The sequence below is a fragment of the Dioscorea cayenensis genome, unplaced genomic scaffold (assembly GCF_009730915.1).
Source record: "Dioscorea cayenensis subsp. rotundata cultivar TDr96_F1 unplaced genomic scaffold, TDr96_F1_v2_PseudoChromosome.rev07_lg8_w22 25.fasta BLBR01001192.1, whole genome shotgun sequence".
NCBI classification, from domain to species: Eukaryota; Viridiplantae; Streptophyta; class Magnoliopsida; order Dioscoreales; family Dioscoreaceae; genus Dioscorea; species Dioscorea cayenensis.
In genome coordinates, this window is record NW_024087583.1 from 58,220 (window position 1) to 82,119 (window position 23,900).

Below are 23,900 nucleotides of genomic sequence, written 5' to 3' on the forward strand. Positions count from 1 at the left end.
GACTCGAAAGTCAGTCAAGAAGTTGTCGAAACCGCTCGACAGACAACCCGGACCACCCTAAGTAGCCGAGGGTGGAGTGGGGGTCCGTGCGTCGATGTGCCTGTCATCTGAGCCCGCTGTAGCTTTCGACACTCAGTATGAATATGGCCAGGAGCATGGCAGTAATGACATCGAACTGACCGTCGAGGAGGTGCACTAGAAGCCGGCCCCTCGAGACTCGAGATAGAGGACTGACAGAGCGCTAAGAGCGAGTGAGACGAGCATAAAAAGAGCAATGGTCAGGCACCGGGTTCACTGGGAGCAACAAGAACGAGTGAGGAGCAACAGTGGTGGAACCACATCTAAGGACCCGAAGACGAAGTCTCCCTCGCAAGCACATATGCCCTGAGTATCACTAGCGCATCGGAGGTGTAACCCTGGCAGATGAGCCGAGCCCGAACGGCTCAACTCGTGGCGAAGACGCATGAGAAACTCATAAATGTGAAGATAATCACGATCCTGAGCAATGGCAAGACATCGGGCACAGTCGGAGAAGGAGAGGGGGTCATCTCATCACACTGACGCCATAAATCATTGAGCACGGCAAAGAAATCCGAGACAGAGGTCTCACGCTGATAGGTAGAGGTGAGAGTCTGTAGCAAGGAGTAGCGCAACGCCTGACTGGAAGGAAGATAGAGTGCGCGCAGATGATCCCAAATTGCCTTGGCTGTAGAAAGATCACAAACAGCTAAACGAATAGGAAGTTCACAGGACTGACAGATGATAGCAATGGTACGAGCATCATCCTCAGTCCACTTAAGCAAGTCAGCAGACATGGAAGAGGACGCACTGGTAACTGTAGACGAAGAGGAGCTAGAAGAAGCGGCACTAGAAGAAACTGGAGGCGAACGGGTACCATCAACATGTCCCCAAAGATTGAGTCCGCAAAGGAGCACACGTAAAGTGGACGACCATGCTTTATAATTCTTGCCATTGAGCATGACGTCCGCCTTTTGGAGATAAGAAACTTGGGCAGAGGCCATGAAAAACACACTGCGAGTTGAGGACGGTGCGAGGGCCAAGGGCAACACGGGCGTGCGCAGGGGCCAAGGATGGCGTGGCCGGCGCGGGGCGCGCTAAGCGCCACGTGGCCGGGATACGTCGTGCGGCGGGCGCGCTGCGGCGCGCGTGCAGGGCGGTGCATCGGGGCAGCGTCGGACGGGCGCTACTGGGACGCTGCTGGGGCCGAGGGCGGCGTGGGCGACACCGACTCGCGGCGGCGCGGCTGCTGAGGGAGGCACGCTGATCGAGGAGGCGCACACGGATCGAGGATGGTGCACGCGGATCGTGGGCGGAGGCGCGGAAAAAAAATAGGTTTAGAAAAAACTCTCTGATACCATGTTAGGTGGAAAAGATTGAACAATTTTTATTACTAAAACCTATAATTGTACAAGGTATATATAGATACACAGTTATATAAATATGGTAGCTATACATATATAGATATACTGCTGTATACACAGCTGTATTCCCTAACAAGAATATCATAACCCATATGTTTTACCTCGGTGGCCCAAGTCAGAAATAACGAACTCTATTTATTTTACCTTGGTCACCCGAGTCAAAAACTTAAAACCACTATTATTTTGCCGACAACACGACACGAAACAATAATTTCAGTTACAGAGTTCATATTAACATGATCAATATTAACTCCTATTGACTGGGTTAGAACATAGTTATAATTGGAGACTAACTTTTGCAAGATCCCACTTTGAGAGAAACTAAACAAGTATTTTCAAAATAGCAAATAAATAAATAAATAAATAATAACCCAATAATTAAATAATAAAATAAATAAATAAATAATAAAACGTATAAAACGGAAGAATTTAAGCTAATACAGTTGTGTAAAAAGTTTAACAGATAAACCATTTCTAAAACTTTTAACAATCAACAATTGACTAAACGCTAATGGAATTAGCTTAAAGAACATCAATCTATTAATGTTTTAAACTAACATTCAGCTTATGCTTTAGATTCTACAGGATATATAACTACAGGCAACACCCTTTTATACATATACATCACATATATATACTATTCACAGAAATAAGGAGAACTGAGAATAGAAAAATAATTGTCTTGGTAATTAAAACAGCTAATGCCTCTATAATTATTTAAGAGTCAATGTTTTTGAAATTGTTTAAGAGTTTAATGATTAGCTAATGTTTTAGAGCAATGATATATGCACCGAATTCATTTCCCGAATTCGGTGCACGAATGACGTGGTTGCCCCCACGTGGCAACCACTTTTTTTTTTTTTAAAACAAAATAATTAGTAAAATAAAGTTTTCTCTTCTAAAGTTTTCTCTTACTGAAGTAGTGATAGCCTTGCCATCTTCTAAAGTTCTGCATAAAAATTGGTGGTCGTATGACAACATGGACATCAATGTTAACTCGTATGTGATATGCTCAAGTGAGTCAAGTCTATTGTCATCTGAAAAAAAAACTTGAATATTAATAAATTATTATTGTCATTTTGGTATATAGATTTTAATTTCCACTTTTAATTAGGTGGTGTTTGTTATGGAGATTTGAGAAGAAATGGACTGAAATTCGACTCAAATGACCAGATCTAAAAAAGAAAAAAGACGAAGAACAAATCTAAAAAGAACTCACTTCTCCTTTAGAATCCACTATAGCATTGTTGCATCTACGAGGAGGTATCCTTTTGGCAGATGAGGGAACGTTCTTGATAAAGCTCTTCAGCGCTGATTGAGATCTAGATCGCTTCCGTCTGGTGGATGAACCCTGGCACATCGCAGCAATCTCTAGATCATCGACGACGGCAGATCCAAGCTCGGAGGCAGATGAAAAGCTCAGAATTTTGCTCCCTGGCATCGTTGGGGATTCTCTCTGCTCGTCGGCGAGAATTCAGACCTGAAAACGCTGATGAGAGGGCTGATAGAATACAGTGAACATGGGTGCTGTTTGGGCGGGAAAGGAAATAGCGTGGAGATTTGTTTTTCCCGTCATCTACTCGCGCTATCTATATATGTAAAATTATTATTTAATCCTTTGTAATAATAAATAATAATAAGGTTGAATTTTTTAGAAAAGGCCTTCACTGTAATAATAATTAAAAACAGGTAGTATTCAAACAAAAGATGTTTTATTAAATAAAAAAATTGTAAGTGAAGATTTTTTCAATAAATTATTATAAAACAGAACAAGATTTGTATAATAATAATAAGGTTTTCAGACCCGGACCGACCATCGACCCGGAGAAGGGTAGGGGTCAGGGGTCGAGGGGTTCAACTGGGGTTGAACTGGGGTCAATAATTTTTATTAAAAGTAATATAATTTTTAGTTATATATAATTAAAAAAATTAAATATTGAAGAATAAAAATAAAAAAATAAAAACATGATTTTTAAAAATCTAAGCGAGTATTTTATATAAATAAATATTGAAGTACACCACATTAAAAATGTAAAATACACCAAATACATAAGAATAAATTAATATAAAATTAATTGAGAAGCATAAAAATATTCATAAGGAAATACACAACTAAAAAAATTCATAAAAAAAATAAAAATAAAAATATTCCCTTGGTCTCTCCCTTCCTTAGTTTTATAATTTTACATATAAAAATAAAATAAAAATTATAAAAAATTGGTGCAAACCCGGGTTGATGACCCGGCCGGGTCACCGGGTCAACGGTTCGATATCCCGGTTGCCGGTTCAACCCCGGTTTTATCAAAATTCGGTTTTATATATTGAATCGGACCGGTTTTAAGGCCGGGTCTAGGTCAATCTGGTCCGACCGCCCGGTCTGGTCCGGGTGTGAAAACACTAGATTTAATGAGCCAAAGCCATATATAATACCTTGCATATGTTGTGCATGCCTTTTTGTCCTTATTCTATCAATTCATGCATGCATTATTATTATTATAAGAAAAAAAATAGGAACTCATGCACGTTCATTAAATCTTTTTAAAAAAATAGTTTTTTTAATAAATTAAAGGGGCGAAGTGATAATGTATGGATAGAACCTAGCTTTTAAATAATAATATTTTGAAATTTTTGTTGTTTTTGAAAAATTAAAAACATCAGAATGATGTTTATCACTTCTACTGCATATGTGGTTTTATACATTTTTTTTTAAAGAAAAAAATAAAACTACTAAAGCTGCAGTAATTTATTTTTATTTTTATTTTCAAACCGTGATTTGTTTGATTGGAAAATGATAATTGAATCTAGACTTTATAATGTGGTGGGAGATTGGAATAATTTACTCACTCATAATAAAATAAATTATATTCTGAAAAAGAGTTGACTTTGGTGATTATTATTATTATTATTATTATTATTAAAATAAACAAATAAACCATTTAAATTGAAAAAATAATAGAGTAATGCTATATAGAACGAAAAGATCACACGAAACCAACCACACGAATGATGTGGTTGGTGACATGTATTTTTTTTAATTAAAAAAAATTAAAAAGAGAAGAACAAACACGTGATCTCTCTTCTCTCTCTCATTTGGTTTTCTCTCTCTTGTTTGAGTGTGTGCTCCCGGCCGCTGTCCATCTCCCCCGCTCCCATGCACCACCGGACCGGCCGCCACTCTCTATCTCTTGTGTACCACTGACATGTGCCATAGTTTCTCTTCAAAGCCAAACAAGAGAGAGGCGGCGGCCGGGAGCGGGGGATATGATTTGAAACAAATATGGGCCTAAAGAATATGGGCCCTCTAACATAGCATTCTATATTGCTCCGATTGGCCGCTTTTGGTATAAAAATTTGGATGCTCTGATGCGGAGAACACCTCTCCGGCCAGGTTCTTTGAAGTTTACTGCCGTTAAGGTAGTGTTACTAAGATTTTTTTTTATTATTATTTTACTTAGTGTTTGAATTTTTCATTTAATAAAAACTGGGAATTGTAACCGCTAGATGTTTATTTCTTTGCTACCTTTGCTGCAGATTCTCTGATTGCTAAGCCAATGGATGTTCCAGCTTATCTAACTTTCATGGAATATACGAAGAACTTCAATGCTACCTGATGCGGGACGTATTGAGGAGATGGCATGCGCGTTCATGCAGAAGTGGGACGCGAAGTAATAAGGGTATTTTGGTAATCGCCGGGCGGTGGAGTTTTTAGATTACTTGGGCCTAGTCTGATGGGAAACGGGCCAACAAACACAAGTCACCAGTTTGCTGTGCAAACTCGTGAGTCATGCATGATTTCGGCCAAATTCCATCGTTTAGGCCTCGAAAACCCTAATTTTGCTATTTTTAGTAATAATTGATTTCGCCATTTCTTTTGGCTAGAAATCTACGATTTGTAAAGTCGTTTATGGCGTTAGTCTTTATTTTTGTTAACTCTTTTTATTTCTTGCCGATATTTGAAAAATTTACCAATTTTGGTATATTTTCGAATTATCTCCGTTTTAGGATTATTTTCATATCTTTGATTTTTTTCCCTATTTAATGTAAGCCTATGGCACGAGGAAATCAGTTTTGTAATAGTTATTCTCTTGGGTAATAAAAATTTACTCTTTTTCCAATTCCCGGCTATCTTTGATCAGCGGGTTTTGAAGGCTTATCTTGGGTATTCGATGCGTGAATCAACGAGTTCGAGTATACTGCATTGCATCACTACCCAAGCCAGGAAGTCCCGGCTAGGGGATTTTTGTGCGGGCCGTACTTTGCGATTAGGCAATGGGATCATCACTCAATCCATCGACTACAAATACGTGCACTGCCGGTTATCATCTGCTTCTTCTCCAATGTTTAGAATGTTCTCGAGAGTGCCGTGCTATGCTCCATTAAGAAGAAGGCTGTCAAGGTTTACGAGCCTTCGAGCCTTCTGATTAATTGGATATACAGTCAAAACAAGATATTTTCTACAAATTGATGCACAAACATTTTTCAATTTGATACACTAGTATTTTTTCAGAATGTCATGCTTGTTGGCCCTGCTATGCTCCATTAAGAAGAAGACTGTCAAGCAATGTTTCTAAACCCGGACCGGATAGCAAACCGGTCTCATATTTGGGTCACGGGTCAGTCGGTCCGACCGGATGACCCGTTCTGGACAGACTGGATGATGTCATAAATACATAATTATCTTAAATATTATATATATATATATATAATATTATATATATACATATAATAACAAACTTTATCATATTTTTAATCATAATTATCTTAAATATTTATTTAAATATCAATCTAGATAAAGAAACAAATACAACTCCCTAAACCTTTTATTTCTTAATCTATTAATCATAAATGGATGATGATAACTACATAAATTAAACCACTAATTAAATTATTAATTATGTGAGGATGAGACAAGGATGAACAAAAAAATTCAAAACAAAACTAGAACTAAGTATGGTTAATTTAATTCTCATATTTGATCATCATTGCCAGTAAAATAAAAGTATAAAATAAAATAAGTCCTAAATAATCTATACCTCTTAAACAATTTACAAGTTCCAAGAATCAAAACAATATTTTCGACAAATCAAGACCCAAAGAGCATCATGAAATAAAGAAAAAAAAAGCCAATTCATGCCCTAAGTCCTTTCTTACAAAAACCCAAAAAACCAAAAATAAAAACAAAAAGAAATAAAACAAAAAAATTGAAAACGGGTTCTATCCGGTTTTTGAGTCCGACCGGCGGTTCACGGGTTTGGCCGGGTTTAACCGGTTTAAAATTTGGTCAACATTAGTTCTAAACCCGGATCGGGCTATGTGCCGGTTCCTGGTTTTTCCTGTCCGACCGGCCAGTCCGGTCCGGTTTTAAAAACATTGTTGTCAAGGTTTCTGAGTCTTCTGATTAATTGGATATGCAGTCAAAACAAGAGGTTTTCTACAACTTGATGCACATACATTTTTCAATTTGATACACTAGTATTTTTTCAGAATGTCATGGCTGTTGGTTAGCGTCACTAGGGGAATTCAACAGGATGGAATTTTGACCATTAAAGCATGGATTTTCCCAATCAGCTGTGCAGTTCATATATGAGCTAGAATTTTTTTCACTGTCTGCTACTGTTTTTGAAGATTTTAAGGCCGTGAAAATTTTTCATTCAATTCTACTTCTGACATGGCACCATGACATCCTGGTGAATGCATTTCCTTAATATTATCAAAGTCTAGTAATGCTTCTGCTCCTTGATTGTCACCAAAGTGTCTATCAATAGAAAAAGTTGGCATCGAAATGTCATTCACTGTTTTCCACATACTAGGAACACCTGGTTCCGGAGATGAATATCCCAAGTTGATACAAGGAATCACTACATTCTGGCATTTGCGAAATTAAGCTATCACTTCCATCAAAACCACAACAATGATGGTCACTCAAAGTAGAATCAAACACCTGTAAATTCTCTGTTTTTACACCATCATTTTCATATGTCGCTCATCTGCAAAGTTTCTGGCTGCCCAACCTTCCTGCACATCTTGGCAGATAACAGACGAACCTAACTCCTCTGTGACAGTGTGAGGTACATCATTCTCTATGAAATTATGCTGAAACGGTTGCTTTGCATTCTCAGCTTCTGGTTGATCAACTGATGGCATCATTTCTGGGAAGATGCAATCATTGGCTGCCATTTCAACAAGAAAGCCATCACTAAGATCATTCATATGCCTTGTATGCAACACATCAACTTACAATGCATTAATGGATTACTATTTTTTATTATTTTTATTATTATTATTATTATTATTATTATTATTATTATTATTATTATTATTTATTTTTTATCAGAGGCAAGTGAAAATCTCATCCGTGAGAATGTATGGTTGTGTATTTAGAATGTAATGAAGGAATTTATTATAAATTCCCGATATTATTATTATTATTATTATTATTATTATTATGTTTATAAAATTAACAAAGCTTCCATCAATTTATATAATTTTTATTGTATAAATAAGGGAAAATTACTTTAAAGTCCCTGCACTGTTTGAAACTTCAACTGCAGTCCCTCCGATATTTTCATTTCCTATTAGGTCCCTCCTTTTTCAAACCCAATTCAGCTTCATCCTTGCTGTTAGTTCCGTCAGTTATTTAGTGGTGAAATGTCACAAATGCCTTTGTACCATGTGAGAGGTTCAAAAGTCAAAAGCTGGGTTTCTTTTCCCTCCATGTCACATCATAATTAATGAAAAGCAAGGCATGAAGCTTTTTTTGTTAGAATTTATCACTCCTCCTTCTCATTCTTGCTGCTATTGATGTAGATTAACCACTCAATCTTATAAGAATTTAAAACACATACACACAAGCAAGCAAGAGAAAGAAAGAACACACAATATGGTTACCCAGTTGGCAAAATCTTACCTACATTTGGCGGGTTAAGCCCGGAGAATCAATCCACTAAAAGAGAAGATGGAATAAGGTTTACAACACTCCCTTACTCACTCAATGACAAAGAATATCCTCTTGGGATTGACCGGCGCCCACTCTCTACAACTCTCACCAAAGGGTCTCTCTCGTGGCACACCCTAAATCTTCAAGCAGAATAACTTATACCGACGTCTGAATAAAACTTCTTCATTTAGAATTCTCCGCAGCTTCCTAACTTAGATACCTTCCAAAGTTAAATGTTGCAACACTCAGTTGCAACACTGCCCACCTTACTGAACATGATTGAGTTCTAGCCTGTTACAACCGAACTTGCAACACCTTCAACCCTCCCGGTTTCTTCAGTCTGCTTCGTAGTAGTTGACTCGTCCCGAGCTCCTCCTGCCTGCAACCGCTTCCTTCCTCACGTCATTTCAGCTGGTCCCTCTCCCAAAAGATGATTACGGAGATCTCCTGATCTCCCTTTCCAAATGTGGTCCAAGTTTGGTCTTCTCATATGATCTTCGTTTGAATTATGAAAATATTATTACTAAACTTAATCTCCTCTCATCCAAGTTTAACCTTCAATATCTTCAACCATGATCTTCATTCATCCATGCTTGGATTTTCAAATCTTCAATCAAGCTAAATTTTTTTATAATTTTAAAATAATAATTAATTTTATTTTTTTTATATGTGTGAATCAGTTAAAATGAATAAGTAATAAGGACATGAGGAAGTAAAACAACAAGAGATATGCTATTCGTCCCGATGGATGTTCCCGAATTCGTCTCCCGAAAGACGTGGCGACCCACGTGACCACGTTCTCTCTTTCCTCGTCAGCCTAATGAAAAAAAAATAAAAAAACAAAAAGAAGAGAGAAATATCTGGTCATGTGCACCGCCCTACCTTATCTCATCCCCCTTCGCCCCCCTCTTCCTCCCAAGCACCTCCACCGTCTCCTCTGATCCCTCTCCTCCCACCCCTCTTCCCTCCCTGCCGCCCTCTCCCTCCTTCGCTCCTTCCCTCCTGACTCCCATTCCTACTCCATCCTCATCCATACCTTCTCCCTTTCCGGCCGCATCTCCCTCGCCTACTCCCTCTTCAACCGTGTCTTCACCCTTGGTCTTACCTCCGATCTCCAGGCCTATCGCTATCTCATGCAAGCCCTCTAGCGCAAGAGCCAGGTCTCCACCGCCTCTGATCTTCTTGAAGATATGCTCAACAAGGGCTTCGTCTCTGATGCCCTCACTTAGGGTTTCGATTTCCATTTCGATTTCGATTTCGATTTGGTAGTTGAGATCTCTTCAGTCTTGTTTGATTTTATTTGTATCTATCTTTTTGGGGTTTCTAGGGTTGAGATATGAAGATCTCTATGATTCGATGTACGATCTGGACATCAAGGAGGCCAGCTAGGCTCCCCACGCGAGGTCGTCAATGCGAGGACCCAGCGCCTCAAGCGCGACATGGATCTCTCCATGAAGCATGAGTACTTGAGCAAAGATCTGCAGGTGATCTTAGCCCCTTTCTTATTTCAAATTGTTCTTTTTTTTTTTATGTTTAAATTTGGTGGTCTTGATAATATTAATGGTTGTCTAGTAGTTGTAAGAATCCCTTCAATTTATTTTGTAGAAATATGGTTTTTTTTCCTGAAATGTGATTGAATTTAGGGGAAATAGAGGGAAGGGGAAAATTGACCAGATATTTCTCTCTTCTTGAAGATATGCTCAACAAGGGCTTCGTCCTTGATGCCCTCACCTACTACTCTCTCCTCAACAGTCTCTGCCGCAAGAAACGGCTCCGCGAGGCCGTCAGGTGTTGGAGGAGATGTTGAAGCTTATCTAATTGTTGCATGTTATCTGCATTTCAGTTGTGGAAGCTGCCAAAGCAACGTTCTAAAATTGCGAGGCAATCTAATTTGAACTGTATATCTTTGAATGAAAACAAAGGCTTTGTAAACATTACAGTTCAAATGGACAATTTCAGAAGGTCTGGAGATGAAAGAATCTAAAATCTGTTGAAGAAATGCTAGAAACTATGTATACAATTTCACAAATGTATTATCCTGGAAAAAAAATTCACTTTGTAAACAATTTCACAAATGTAAACAATTTCGGTTCAAAGTTTTATACAAAGATTTCACTTTGTAAACAATTTCACAAATGTATTGTCCTGGAGAAAATGTATGATCATTATGATTGAAGAAATGCTGGAAACTACCAAGTTGAATATAAAAAAGTTGAACAAAATACATGAAACTTCCAAACAATAACCATGATTAACACAAGAGTTAACACCCGATCTTACAAGTTCTTTGAGAAATAGATGCATATTGAAGACAATGCATTACAAAAGTAATACCAAACTCTTTACATAGAGCTTCAGTTCTACTCAGGACATTGCAAAAAAATTCAAAGAAATACACCATAAACCCCATCACTGAAACCATTCTCCTAAACCTGCATTAATGTTCAAGACAAAAAATATAAGAGAAAAAAAAGTGAAATGCATATACAAAATAGAGCTATCAAAGAACATTTAGTCAAGTTATATACTTGTCAATATTGGATCCCCAAAGATTTTTACTAAAAATCAACTGCATCAAAGTGAATAGAAACAAGAAATAAAAACAAGAAAAATACCTCAGCTACAAGTTCATCGGTTGTGACGTGTGATCCTAATTCATTGTCAACATTCATGAACTGCCTCAAACCCTAATGGTTAAACAAACCAAAACTATCAAAACATGCAAATTATGAAACACAAAAAAGGAGGCGACACCATAATAGAAGTTGATTGCCAATCAAGTTAATAAACTAAAGAAGAATTTGGGTTCACCTGAAATAGAATTTGATGCAATTGTGTTACTATAAGTAGGCATACTTACTACATGTGGAAGAGAATTTGAATTCACCTAATAAGAAAAAGACATAATTCACAATATTTAAAATATTTGTGTAATAACATTTAATAACATAAAAAATATAAATTAAACAACATAACATTACCACACTTTCTTGAGTACAAGTTTCAACTTGTGTGTTGACCCTTCATTTGAGTTTTCTAAAAGCAATAACATTAATTTTAGAGTAAGATCATAATTATGAAATCAAAAAAAGAGTGATGTAAGATACAAGCACCTTTTTTTTATGTCTACTAATTATCTCTTCAACTTTTGACTTTTTTCTCTTTGATGGTGACTGACCCTTACTCCTCACCTTTAAAGGGGTTAGAAACTTTGTGGTTGAAAATTTTGATTGATCATGCTCATGATCTTCCTCCAATATCATTGGTGAAATAAGTTGATTTGAATGACTTGGCCAACCATGTGCATTATCCATGAGCTCCTCTATTGCCTTGTCCACACAATTCATTAAGAAATTATATTTTTCATCAGATTCAACTCCAATTTCAGCAGCTTTAGAGAAATGAGCACATAATTTATTGTATCGGACTTTTTGCTCAATAGTTTGTGTCTCATCATAACAATTCTTTACATAAGTATGCCAGTGTTTAACATCCTTTCTCCAGCAGGTCAAAATATAATGAGATGGGATCTCCTTCACATTCTTCTCAACAAGAACTTTGCAAATATGTCTACAAATAATACCTCTAAACTCAAATAAATGGCATGAGCATTTGATGTCAAATTCAAGACCATTGTGTTGGACATTAAACACCACTTGCTTTCTGAGTACGCCTTCCTTTCCTCTGAGGATGTCTGTCACTTGAAATGTGCATATTGGTCCATCTGAGTTGATAAATGCAAGATTACAATATATCATTCCTCTTAACTCATCTTGGAACAACTTAAAAATTTCGTTTGTGTATGCTTGTTGTAGTTGCTTCTCAAAATGGCAATCAATTAATGTCGGAAAATTGGAGTTGAAAGAAGAAAAATCAGCTTTATTTTCCTTCTCAATTTTACTTTTCAATGCATTATCATATTGCTCTACAAATTGTTTTAGAGATGTTGTTGGACTGACATAGCCATCAAAAAAAGCATTTATGCTTTCACTCCTTTGAGTAGTAGACATTCCAGCCCAAAAAACTTCTTTAACATATATAGGAGCCCAACGATGACGACTTAAGTATAAAGAATTCAACCATCCATTTTTTCAAGGTTATAGTCCTCGATCATCTTCAGCCAACCGTCTTCAAATTCTTGAATATTCATTGACTCATAAACGATACTCTTTAAAATCTTCTTCACTGCTTTGTAATGAACTAGTCCACCAAGCTTCTCTGGAATCTTTTTCATAATATGCCAAAGACAAAGACGGTGATGAGAATTTGGGAAGACGGTCCTAACTGCACCTTGAATAGCCATGCACTGATCAGTAATTATAGCATTAGGAGCCTTGCCTGACATGCATTCCAACCAAGTTCTAAACAACCAAATGTAGGTTTCTGTATCTTCCTTTGACAGTAGACCGCATCCAAGTAATACAGTTTGCCCATGATGATTTACCCGAACAAATGGAGCAAACGACATATCATACTTGTTTGTTAAATATGTTGTGTCGAAAGATATGACATCACCAAAAGCTTCATAAGCTGCTATAGATCTTGCATCTGCCCAGAATACATTTCTTAGTCGTCCTTCCTCATCCATATTAATCAAATGGAAAAAATTTGGATTTCTTTTTTGCATGCGAGAAAAATAATTCCCAAGCGCTTCAGCATCTCCAACTCCAAGCCTGAATTGCCTTGCCCTTGCAATGTAATTTCGACAATCTTTTTCTGTATATGTCAAGTTTTCATATCCACCATTTTCAACAGCTAAGGAATGAAAGTTCTTGCTCAAACCTATACCTGCTTGGTCATTTAATTTAAGCCTCCTTTTGACATATGTATCCATTTTTTTGTTGCATTTTTTAAAACGAGATTTTTGTGGACTAAGTGCATGATTATGCTCAAAATGGATACGGGATATCGTAAAATGCCCATCGTTATCAACAATGATATTAACCCTAGCTTGACAATTTGTTTTGGTAGATAGCCTAGGTTTAAAAGAATCTTTTGCAATAGATGTTCTTTTGCCACCTTGTACACATGCAAGTGTGCAATATTTTAATTTTTCGTCATCTCCTGATTTTGTAGTTCTTTTTGTAATACCAAACCCTTGTTGTTGTGCATAATTAACATAGAAATCATAGACTTCCTCTTCAAAATTGAAAACCATACCCGCCTTTGGAGTAATTCTTTCACATATTGAATCTTCCACAACCACTATTTTTTCTTTATCTTTGTTTAACATTTCCAAACTAGAAAACCCAGCTTCTATCTCATTTTGCCTCTTTTCAGAAGACCCAATTTCTAATTCTGCCATCTGGTTTAATAGCATCAACTTGTATCAATTAATATTATTTTAGATATAAAGAATTAAATAATGCTCTATCACAAGAGAAAAAAAAAAATGAAGCATTATAAACAAGCTAGAATATGCTTTTCATCAAATAAAATAAAATGAGGATGGATTTGTGAAATGCAAAAATACATTACAAATAATGTGACCATGATGGATATATAGCCAGCTTGATAATTTTCTAATATTTTGATATAATGTGACCATGATGGATGCATGAACCAATATTTAATTATCATGATTTACTTGAGTATAAAATGAATTTTCTAGGTGTTCTTTTTCATCTGCATTGACAAATTATCAATTAAGGGTAAACTCAAGATGAGGCAATTATTGCATTAAGTATTGATAGTACTACACCGTAATCGAAAAATGTTTAGTATATATGTTCTAACTGAATATGATATGTTCTAACTGAATATGATACCGGAATAAAAAAAAGAGTCAATAATAATTGGTTCAATACCATAAGTTGATTATTTGCCTGCATTTCAATATGATATAATGCTTAACATCATTCAAAGAACCAACTTTCTTTCCTTATATGCCATAAATCTATACAGTCTGGATCTATTGATAATTATACCATAAAGGAAGAAATGGATCTATTGATAATTATACCATAAAGGAAGAACAAAAAAAGATGTCATTACTAAGGGAATCTTCGTTTACAATGTTCCAGATAAATAATTGGCAGAACACTGAATAAATGTCAACTATTTTTGAAGAGGAATGTGTTCAGAGATGGACATATAGCCTTCTCATTATAAGCAGTGAAAAGTTAGAAAGGCTGCCTGACAGTCAATTAATAAATCTACTAAATGAGATTGTGATCCCTATGTTAATGTTCTAATGAAATATGCACTTCCAATTAATGAAAAGCAAGATAAATCCTAACCTTAAATAACACAAATATTTGGTCTATAAGTGAAACAAAGTAACATAAGCAAATTATGTTTAATTGATTAATTGTAAGAAAGATCCATATTTTTTCCCACAAGGTTCAAATCAATACCAAAAGAAATCCTAATCCATGAAAATCATGTTTCTTATCAGAATCATGGGTAGTGAAGCAGTGAAGAACCAAAGAAAAAATGAGTCAATACCATGGAGATAGAGAGAGCTAATTGATACTTGAAAGTGGGAGGTCGCCGGAAATCGCCGGAAGTCGCAGGCCTAGATAGTCGTTGTCTTCCTGAAGAGTAGAGTGATACTCGAAGATGCCGTGGGCGAGGTTGCAGTCGTCACCACGAGGGCAAGAGCCGTCGCGCCGGAAGTCAGGGCAGGGGTACTGGAGTAGGGAAAACGACGGAGATCACGGCGGCGAGCTTTGGGAAGTGAGGTGACACAAGAAATACTGAGGTAAAGAGGAAGGAAACATGAGAGCAAGGAGATGGAGATGGGAGCAAAGGGATGAAGCTTGTAGGCATGGACCAGTTTTTCTTTTACATTGAAGTGAAATGAGCTGATGAGGTAGGGCCCAGCTACTTTGACCAAAAATTTCTCTTTTCTTTTTATTTTTTTTCATTAGGCTGACGAGGAAAGAGAGAATGTGGTCACGTGGGTCGCCACGTCGTTCGGGAGACGAATTTGGGGGCATCCATCGGGACGAATAGCATATCTCAATGTTTTAACACCAAATTGACTAGTACCATACCCGTCACGAGTGCTGACCAAGCTGTTATTTTGCATAAACTCAATTCACGCACATCCTATATTGAAGTATTTAGCTAAAAACTATAACCCACTTGATAAACTCCAACAGTAGCACTATCTATGTGTGTGCATATATATGTATATATATATAAGCATAATTCATAAAAACCAGCAAAAATGAAAAGATAAACAAATGTTGATCAAAATAGATTTCAGCATCTTAGCCCATATGCTAACATATACACAATCATATAAAACCAAAAGAAGGCTGAAAATATATATCTATGTATATATGTATACGTGGATTTACTTACTTGGAAAAGCTCCACTCCAACTTACTCCCACAAACTAAGACAATCCTCCTTCAAAACCCTATCAATAGCATAACCAAATCTAATTGTTCAATGCCAAATTAAAACCCACTAAGCATTTGACCACACTAACAATGGCATATAAACTAATGAGAGCATTTTTTACTCAAAGCAAGGTAACTATTAGATTAGGGAAGACATGTTGTCATAGCAAGGAAGTGATACACTCATGCTTTAATAAACATCTAAGGTTCACAAAATCTTAAAGTAATTAGTCTTCACAAACCAATGAAGTAAATCTAACAACAAAGTCTCCAAGGGCATTTCAACAAGCACCTTGTGTGCACGATCAAAAAATAACTGTTAGCATTATTTTGACAACAACCATGCTAAGAATAATACATACATACATAAAACACAGGAAAAGATTTCAGCCAAGCAAGAATTTTTTTTAAGGCTTAGCACATGCACAACCAACACAAGGCTCACTACTCAAGACAAACATATCAAAGTAACACATCAAAGCACAAGGGACAAAGTTTCAGCTGAAATTAAATTGAGAGCTTGCTTACCAAATAGCTATAGAGAATAAGCCACTCCACTCTAGAGCTTCCTCTCCAACCTCCAACCAATCAAGCTTTCCAAAGTTGTAGCAAGATGAAGAAGAAGAAGAGAACCTTAGCCTCTTGAAGCTTGGACCTTCTGACATTTTCCATACCAAGGAATGGCTTCTGTTGTGGCAAAAGAAGAGGTTGAGTATGATTGTGAAGAGGTGAAGTTCAGCTATGTGATGAGACAAGGGGGGGTGATCTTTCTACAGTGGAGGCAGGTGATGGTAGGGGAAAAACAGAAGAAAAGCATGGTTGACCGGTGTGGGGCTCACATATCATAACATCACAAACAAATAGAGATACATGGATAAAAAAAAAAAATCTTGTTCCGCCACATTAATTCGGAGTGTGCAATGAAGAAAATCTCACAAATCACAATTGAGAGGCAAATGGACTTTGTTGGGAAACTTTGCATTGGGGCTGTCTGTTCTTGCATTCAGAGTCCTGTTGTGAGTGAGGGCATGGGTCATATCTTTTGCACAAAAGAGAAACTTGATAGTTTAGACAGCCCCATGGAAGCTCTCATGGCCAGGAAGAGGGACTTTGAGACACAGCTTGATATTCCCTGCAGCTCAAGACAAAGACCAACCTATCAGCTTCAATTCTGGCTCGAAAAGGTAAAGCTTCTATATTATTATTATTATTATTAAGCTGATTTTTTCTTTCTTTCTTTTTTTCTTTTTTCACTTGTGCATATATATATATATATATATATATATGTTTTCATTTCCTGAAAATAATTATTGTAAGACGTATCTTCAGTTCCATTAATTTGTCATTGCTAGCTGAGTATTTCTTTTTATTTGCTTTTTTTTTTTTAAAGATAGAGAAGAGGACCAGTGGACGAAGATTTCAGAAAGAAAAGAAATTAGAAAAAGGGGGCTTTTCTGTCCTCATCTCGTTAAGAGAAATCTATTTAATCACAATATTTTCAAACCCACATGCAATTCAAGGAATAATTTGTATAGATTTTGATGGTATTAATTTTTTTCTTTGAGAGGATTTGAATTAAATTTCAACAGGTTAGTGAAAAAGATGAGGAGGTAAAGCAGTTGAAAGATAAATTTGGCAAACAGGAATGCACTTTTGGTACTTGTTATCTAAATTGTTATTCAAGGTGTAGAACAAGTAGAGATGCAATGGTTTTATTGAATGAGATAAATGAGTTGAAAGAAGAACAATTACAAGTCTCATTTGTAGAGGAACAACCTCCTATACCAGTCCCTGCTTCATTAAAAGTAGTGGGAAGAGGAATTGGTTCAAATCTTGATGTTACTCGCAGTTATCTAGCAGATGAAACAGTCGGAATGGTGGGGATATGGGGCATGGGGGGTTGTCGGCAAGACCACACTATTGAGAAAAATCTACAACTCATTGTTGGACGATGAAAACACAGGATTCGATTATGTAATATTGGTTGTGGCTACAAAAGATGTTCAGTTGGAAAAGCTTCGGGAAGAGATAGCTATAAAATTGCAATTGATCAGTTCGTCTAGCAAAGAAGGCATATCCAATTTCTTGAAAACTAAAAATTTTGTATTGCTCTTAGATGATATATGGGCTGTAGTAGATCTTGTGGAACTTGGGATTCCTCATCCTCGTAGTAATGACAACTCCACCAAACAATACAAGCGGAAAGTGATTTTCACTACTCGATCTGAAGAATTGTGCACTAAGATGAGGGCCGATGAGAAGATTAAAGTGGAATGCTTAGAGCCACAAGAAGCATGGGATCTTTTCAAAGAGAATGTTAACTTAGATGTTATTGCATCGGATGTGAGGATGAAGGAAATAGCAAGAAAAGTGATGAATGAATGCAGTGGTTTACCGCTCACTCTTATACTGATTGGTAAAGCCATGTCGAACAAAAAGAATTTTGAAGAGTGGGACTATGTACTCAGGTCTATGAGGAAGTCCCAAACTAGTATAATTCAAGATGTTGAGAAATCATTGTATCCAACTCTAGAAATAAGTTATGACAATCTCCCTAATAAACTTTGTAAAGATTGTTTTCTATATATTTCTTTATGGCCAAGAGGTGTCGGTATCTCCAATGAAGATATTATAGACTTCTGGATAGGACTTGGACTAATCCATGAATTTGATAATCTGAGGGAAGCTTATGGTCATGGGCAGTATATCCTTCGTTTACTAGAGGCAGCATGTTTGTTGGAGCCTTATGAGAAAGCATATATGGATTTTCAAAAAGATCTGAGGTTACATGATGTGATTCGTGATATGGCTCTGTGGATAGTGGCAAAGTCTGAAGCTAGAAACATATGGATAGTAAATACAAATATGGGATTGAACAGAATATCAAATGTGGCAGCTAAGAAAATGGCGGTTTGCAGTAGGGGTATCTCTGATGAACAATAATATAGAAACTTTACGAAATTGACTCAACAATGTTCTCACCTCCTGAGCTTAATGATGCAACATAATTTGAATTTGAAGAATATTCCTGATGGATTTTTTTCTTACGCATGTCAAATCTTAGATATTTGAATCTATCCGAGACTAAACTTAGAAGACTTCCAAGAGGCGTAAAATGTTTGGTTAATCTGCAGTACCTCAACATTTCAAAGACGGAAATCTCAGTTCTACCATCTGAGATGATAAACTTGCAAAATCTGCAATTTTTGATCTGTCAGCATTTGTGGTGGGATCACATAACACCTGATGGATTGGTCTCAAAATTGCTGAACCTGCAGGTTCTTGACATATATCCAAATGCGAGATAAAACTAAAGGAGCTGAATACATTGAAAGAGAACATCAAAGCATTAGGACTGTGTGTAACGTCACTAAATGTTCTGCAACAACTTTCAGAATTACCAACATGGCACATATGTTTAGAAAGATTGTATGACTTGGTATCACTTTCATATGATGTTTTAAGTTGCAAAAGCAATGGATTCTTGCAAGAGCTAATAATCTGTTCATGTTCACAGCTCGATGAGATAGTCATGAATGGAAGTGGCACTGATCTCCGGCATCTTGACTTGGGTCATCTTCAGAATTTAAAGAACATTGTTTGGAAGGATGTGGCGCCTCAACGGTTTTTTTGTAATCTGCAGCTTCTGACGATAAATGAATGCCGTAAGTTATCCAGTCTTTCTTGGGTTATGCATCTCCCTTCTCTTACTGAGTTATCGGTGCAAGTGTGTGAAGGAATCGAAGAGTTATTTACAGAGGAGGATGGAGAAATTCAACGAATATCCGTAGCCCCTTCCTTCCCAGCCTGAGAAGTTTGACACTCGGACATTTACTGAATTTAGTAAGCATGAGCAATCAAGCATTGGATTTTGCTCTTCTTTGCTCATTTCCAATTTTTAATTGTCCGAATTTAAAGAGGCTCGCATTCAAACCAGACATTGTCAACAAAGAATTTGTACAAATTCATTGTGTTAAAGAGTGGTGGGAGAGATTGGAATGAAAAGATGACACCATCCAGTCTTTCCTTTCAAGATTCATCATTTTTATTGAGATCAGTCATTATCTCTCAACTGTAAGTACTGTCTTCTTTCTAATTATCCAATCCAATATTGATGCATTTATAGAGCCTATCTGCATCTTGTTTCAAGTGCCAATCTACATATTCAATTTTTCTTATCTGAAATTTCAGTGAAATGACACATGATCATTGAACTTATATATCTATGAATAAAAACTCTTGTTCAATTTATTATGATTTATTTTATGTTTTAAAATGAGTCTAAGTCTCCTAAGTTTGCTATGAATGCAGAAATCTTATTGCAATAGTTTGGTTATCCTAATATATTGTTTCACTCTCTTTTCCTTCTTTTCCCATTCAATGATAAAACATGATTTGTTTATATATTTATCATACTTCTGAACATTAATTCATCAAATACATGAAAAAAAATATATAAATAAATATTGTCAGATGCCACTATATTTGTAAAAGATGAAATAAAACTCTGCAAAAGTTGATGATGAAAACGAACTCAGTAAAACACGAAAACTTTTACATGAAACATCTTTCCAGACTTGAACATGTCAGTTTGCACACTAATCTATTGAGAAGGGTCTTTCTGACATCTATCTTGCAATACTTATTTGTGGGATATTCTTATATACCTTTGCAGGTCCCATTTTGATTGAAGGTGTTGGAACTATATCCAGTTTAAAGAAGGATGAAGATGGTTGACCAGTATTTGAATTCATTGAAGAAAATTAAAAGCCTAAAAAATTTCAGATATTTGTTAGAGATCACCAAGTATCATACAGATGCAACTTACATATGCATGTTTCATTCTTGATGAAGACTTGGTCTAGTATATAATTCAAATGAATCAAATCTATTTGAATTATTTGTTCTTGTTTTCGTATAGGAATACGAATTGTTGTGCAAACTCTGTAAATACATATGCATCAAGCGCATTCAATATACTGAAGAAATCTGTAAATATATCTTAGTTAATTATCTTATACGCACGGTGATTTTCATTGATGGCCTGCACAAGTGTCTAATTTCCAGAATTGACACACTCATCTTTATTGTAAAACCAAGCATAACTTGTTGCAAAAAGTTTGAATACAATGATACATTGGAACAGTATCTTGATAATTAAGTTCCAAACCTTTAGCTAGCCTAATTAATTACATATATGTATGTCTTCTAACCAGAAGAAATTAAAGTTTAATAAAAGTGTTTGGATTTGAGAAGGAAAATGAAAAACTGGAGAAGTTCAATACTTAGGACAAAAATTTACTGATGACCAAAGAAGCAACTAGACTCCAGGAAATTAAAAGTCATGTGTGCTCCATCCCTATCCCTAGTGGCCTCTCATGGTATTTTGTTCTTTTGTTTTGGGTTTAATTGCTATACAAGTCCCTGTAATTGTGTACTTTCTGCCCTTTTAGTCCTTGCAATATTTTTAGATACAATTAAGTCCTCATATTTAGTCGAGTTGAGTCATTCTAATCCGCGGTATAGGTGGGCAAGTGTAAATTACAATGACTTAATTGTACCTAAAAATATTGCCATGGACTAGAACGACCCAACTCGACCAAATATAAGGACTTAATTGTACTTAAAAGTATTAGAAGGACTAAAAAAGCAGAAAGTACACAATTATAGGGACTTGTATGGCAATTAAACCTTTGTTTTGTCTTTTCTATGTCGGCTTCTGTTGTTTGTTGTTGTAGTTTGCATGTCAGTCAATCAGTTTATATATTAAATAGTTATTGAGAAATTTATAAATTAAAAAATCTATGTTTACAACTAAACAAATGATAACTTTTGGATAAATATAAAACTCGGATAATTTTATCTGATAATACTTATGAAAATTTCGCAAGTTAATTCATAAATCCTTTGATGTATAATAAAATTATTTTTTTATTTTTTTGTTTTTGCAAAAGTCACACATCGACAAAATTTTAAAAATTAAAAAAATATGAAAATATATAGAAAAGATAAAAAAAAATACAAGATCATTTAAATGAAAAGAAGAAAAGAAATCACTTTTTCTACCGACAATTAAGGGTGTATATATTAAACTACTCGCAAGCTACTTGAGTTCGATTGAGCTTGAGCTGAGCATCAAGCAGCGAGTTTTCAACTGAGCTCGAGCTGAAGTAGCTTGCTGCTTGGCTCGAACTTGACCGATTACACCCCTACGCAGTATAGAACTTGATTGGTGGATTCTTTCCCTGATATATATATATGGCATATATATATATATATGGCCTACAAAAATCTAGTATGGCTTTTTTAGAAAGATCAAGTTTGCTTTTGGGGTGAGAAACATGTAGGTCATAATGCATGCAAGAGCACACACAATCTTTTCACAAAAAAATAAAAAAAATAAAAGTTGCACACACAAGAACACCAAAGCTTTGTGAGGATTTCTATTTTATGAGAGTTAACTTGGAAAGGATTAACTGGGTTAGTATTGCTCTCATTCTTAAGGTGAAAACCTCTGAGTTACTGAGGGATTACAGACACATTAGTTTGATCAATTCCGCGCTAAAAATTATTTCAAAGTTGTTGGTGACGCGGTTGAGCAAGGTCATAAATTCCCTAGTGGACAATGAACAGTTGGCTTTCTTGAAAAGAAGATGCATCCTGTATAACATAGCCACTGCTGGAGAACTAATTTTTAATATCCATAAGCATAGGTTACCTGGGCACATTTTGAAAATCGACTTTACCAAGGCTTTTGATCTGGTTGATTGGGATTTCCTTTTCGACCTTTTGAAAGCAAGGGCCTTTGGCAAAAGATGGGTGGGATGGATTCAGAGCATTTTGTTTTCCCCTAAGATAACAATACATATTATTGGTTCCCGAATAGCTATGTTCGCTATTAAAAGGGTTGAGACAAGGGGATCTGTTATCGTCTTTGTTGTTTGTGTTAGTTACAGATGTGTTGAGTTCGATGTTCTCACACGCGTTAAGGTCCAATGTCTTGGTCAGTGTGTCGCTTGGAAGGTTTGGTACTAGATGCAATCTTTACTACACTAATGACCTTTTGGTGTTAACTGTGGGAGGTCTAGAAGACCTTAGGATTGTGAAATTGATCTTATAATTGTTTGAAGGCATGACGAGCCTAGAGACTAACTTCTCAAAAACTTGTCTGTATTCAAGTAATTTGGGAGAGCTTTCAGAGCAGATGGCTGCTGAAACTTTAAATCGTGCAATTGGCTCCCTTCCATTAAATTACCTGGGTATCCCAATCTCTGGTAGAAGGCCTAGAAGGCCTAGAAGGCCTAGAAGGCAAGACTGGGAGAGGCTTGCTCTAAAAGTGAGAAGAAGACTATCTTCTTGGAAAGTACAACATCTCTCTTTAGGAGGTCGTTTTACTTTGGTGAACTCGATGCTATCTACTCTCCCAACTTACTGGATGTCTACCTTTAGGCTGTCGTGATAGGTCATCAAGGAAATGGATCATGTTAGAAGAGATTTATTATGGCTAAGATTGGATATTAGCCATCCGAGCTGTCGGTTAGTTTATTGGAAGAACATCTGTCGGTCTCATGATGAGGGGTTGGGGTATTTTGGATTTGCATAATTTCAATTAGGCGCTACTAGGGAAATTGTGGTGGAAATTCACAATGGATCCTAATTGATGTGGTGTGGAGGTGGTCCAAATTCAATTATGGCGTATCCAGATGGAACATGTTCCCTAGACAAACAGGCAAGATTTCTTTTTTTAAGAAAGGAGTTTCTAGTTGTTTGCTAGCTCTAAGAGGATGCATTTTGCATGGCATCAACAGGAGAACAGAGACTCTATTTTGGAATGACTGATGGCTTAATGGAAGGGCTTCCATGTATTTATGGCCGGAGGAATTCAAAGATAACCAATACCCTTAATGGCACTGTTCAGGACCTTGTATCTAACTTAGATTCTGTCCCTTTCGTGGAGAATCTAGATGTTTTGCCTTACAAAGATCGCATGCATGACCCATTTGGAGAAACGGGGATGCTTACAAGGAATGGTTTCTTCTTGGTTAAGTCCTTTTATAATTTTCTTAATGATGGAGGGATGTGATGTTCGGTTGCGAAGTTCTTCTGGTGTAACTTTTGCCCAAGGAAAATGAACATTGTTACTAGCTTGTGTGGAAAAATAAGATTCTT

The 23,900-nt window shown here is 36.4% G+C and overlaps 2 protein-coding genes and 1 long non-coding RNA gene across 16 annotated transcripts; 2 read left to right on the forward strand and 1 right to left on the reverse strand.

Annotated features, from left to right (window-relative positions):
• The first annotated feature begins 9,793 nt into the window (after nt 1–9,793).
• LOC120255763 lies at nt 9,794–10,478 on the forward strand. 2 transcript variants are annotated; one of them, XR_005535100.1, is made up of 2 exons: nt 9,794–9,863; nt 10,074–10,478. It is a non-coding gene; the product is annotated as an uncharacterized LOC120255763 (long non-coding RNA). The 2 variants fall into 2 exon arrangements; XR_005535099.1 differs by having other exon boundaries at nt 10,223–10,478.
• A 72-nt stretch (nt 10,479–10,550) lies between these two features.
• On the reverse strand, nt 10,551–16,576 carry LOC120255761 (protein FAR1-RELATED SEQUENCE 6-like). 5 transcript variants are annotated; one of them, XM_039263518.1, is made up of 8 exons: nt 16,260–16,576; nt 15,691–15,748; nt 14,827–15,398; nt 11,493–13,684; nt 11,361–11,415; nt 11,191–11,266; nt 10,995–11,066; nt 10,551–10,811 (listed from the first exon to the last, which is right to left on the reverse strand). In XM_039263518.1, exons 3-4 carry the CDS (start codon nt 14,827–14,829, stop codon nt 12,455–12,457), a joined length of 1,233 nt encoding a protein of 410 aa, XP_039119452.1. In that variant the 5' UTR covers nt 14,830–15,398; nt 15,691–15,748; nt 16,260–16,576; the 3' UTR covers nt 10,551–10,811; nt 10,995–11,066; nt 11,191–11,266; nt 11,361–11,415; nt 11,493–12,454. The 5 variants fall into 5 exon arrangements, with proteins under 5 accessions (XP_039119452.1, XP_039119449.1, XP_039119450.1 ...); XM_039263515.1 differs by having other exon boundaries at nt 11,493–15,398; XM_039263519.1 differs by lacking the exon at nt 11,191–11,266 and having other exon boundaries at nt 10,560–10,811; nt 16,260–16,572.
• Nucleotides 16,577–16,654: 78 nt separating this feature from the next.
• LOC120255762 lies at nt 16,655–20,587 on the forward strand. 9 transcript variants are annotated; one of them, XM_039263524.1, is made up of 4 exons: nt 16,655–16,915; nt 19,249–19,396; nt 19,460–19,805; nt 20,407–20,586. In XM_039263524.1, exons 1-3 carry the CDS (start codon nt 16,688–16,690, stop codon nt 19,540–19,542), a joined length of 459 nt encoding a protein of 152 aa, XP_039119458.1. In that variant the 5' UTR covers nt 16,655–16,687; the 3' UTR covers nt 19,543–19,805; nt 20,407–20,586. The 9 variants fall into 9 exon arrangements, 7 of the variants coding, with proteins under 7 accessions (XP_039119458.1, XP_039119459.1, XP_039119460.1 ...); XM_039263525.1 differs by having other exon boundaries at nt 19,469–19,805; XM_039263526.1 differs by having other exon boundaries at nt 19,490–19,805.
• Nucleotides 20,588–23,900: the final 3,313 nt, after the last annotated feature.

Bases quoted from the DNA above. Each gene is read 5' to 3' on its own strand.
- LOC120255761 (XM_039263516.1), bottom strand. From the start codon at position 13,699: ATGCTATTAAACCAGATGGCAGAATTAGAAATTGGGTCTTCTGAAAAG.
- LOC120255762 (XM_039263521.1), top strand. From the start codon at position 16,688: ATGGACTTTGTTGGGAAACTTTGCATTGGGGCTGTCTGTTCTTGCATT. The intron at 16,916-17,320 runs GTAAAGCTTCTA...AAATTTCAACAG, and splicing joins TTCAATTCTGGCTCGAAAAG to GTTAGTGAAAAAGATGAGGA.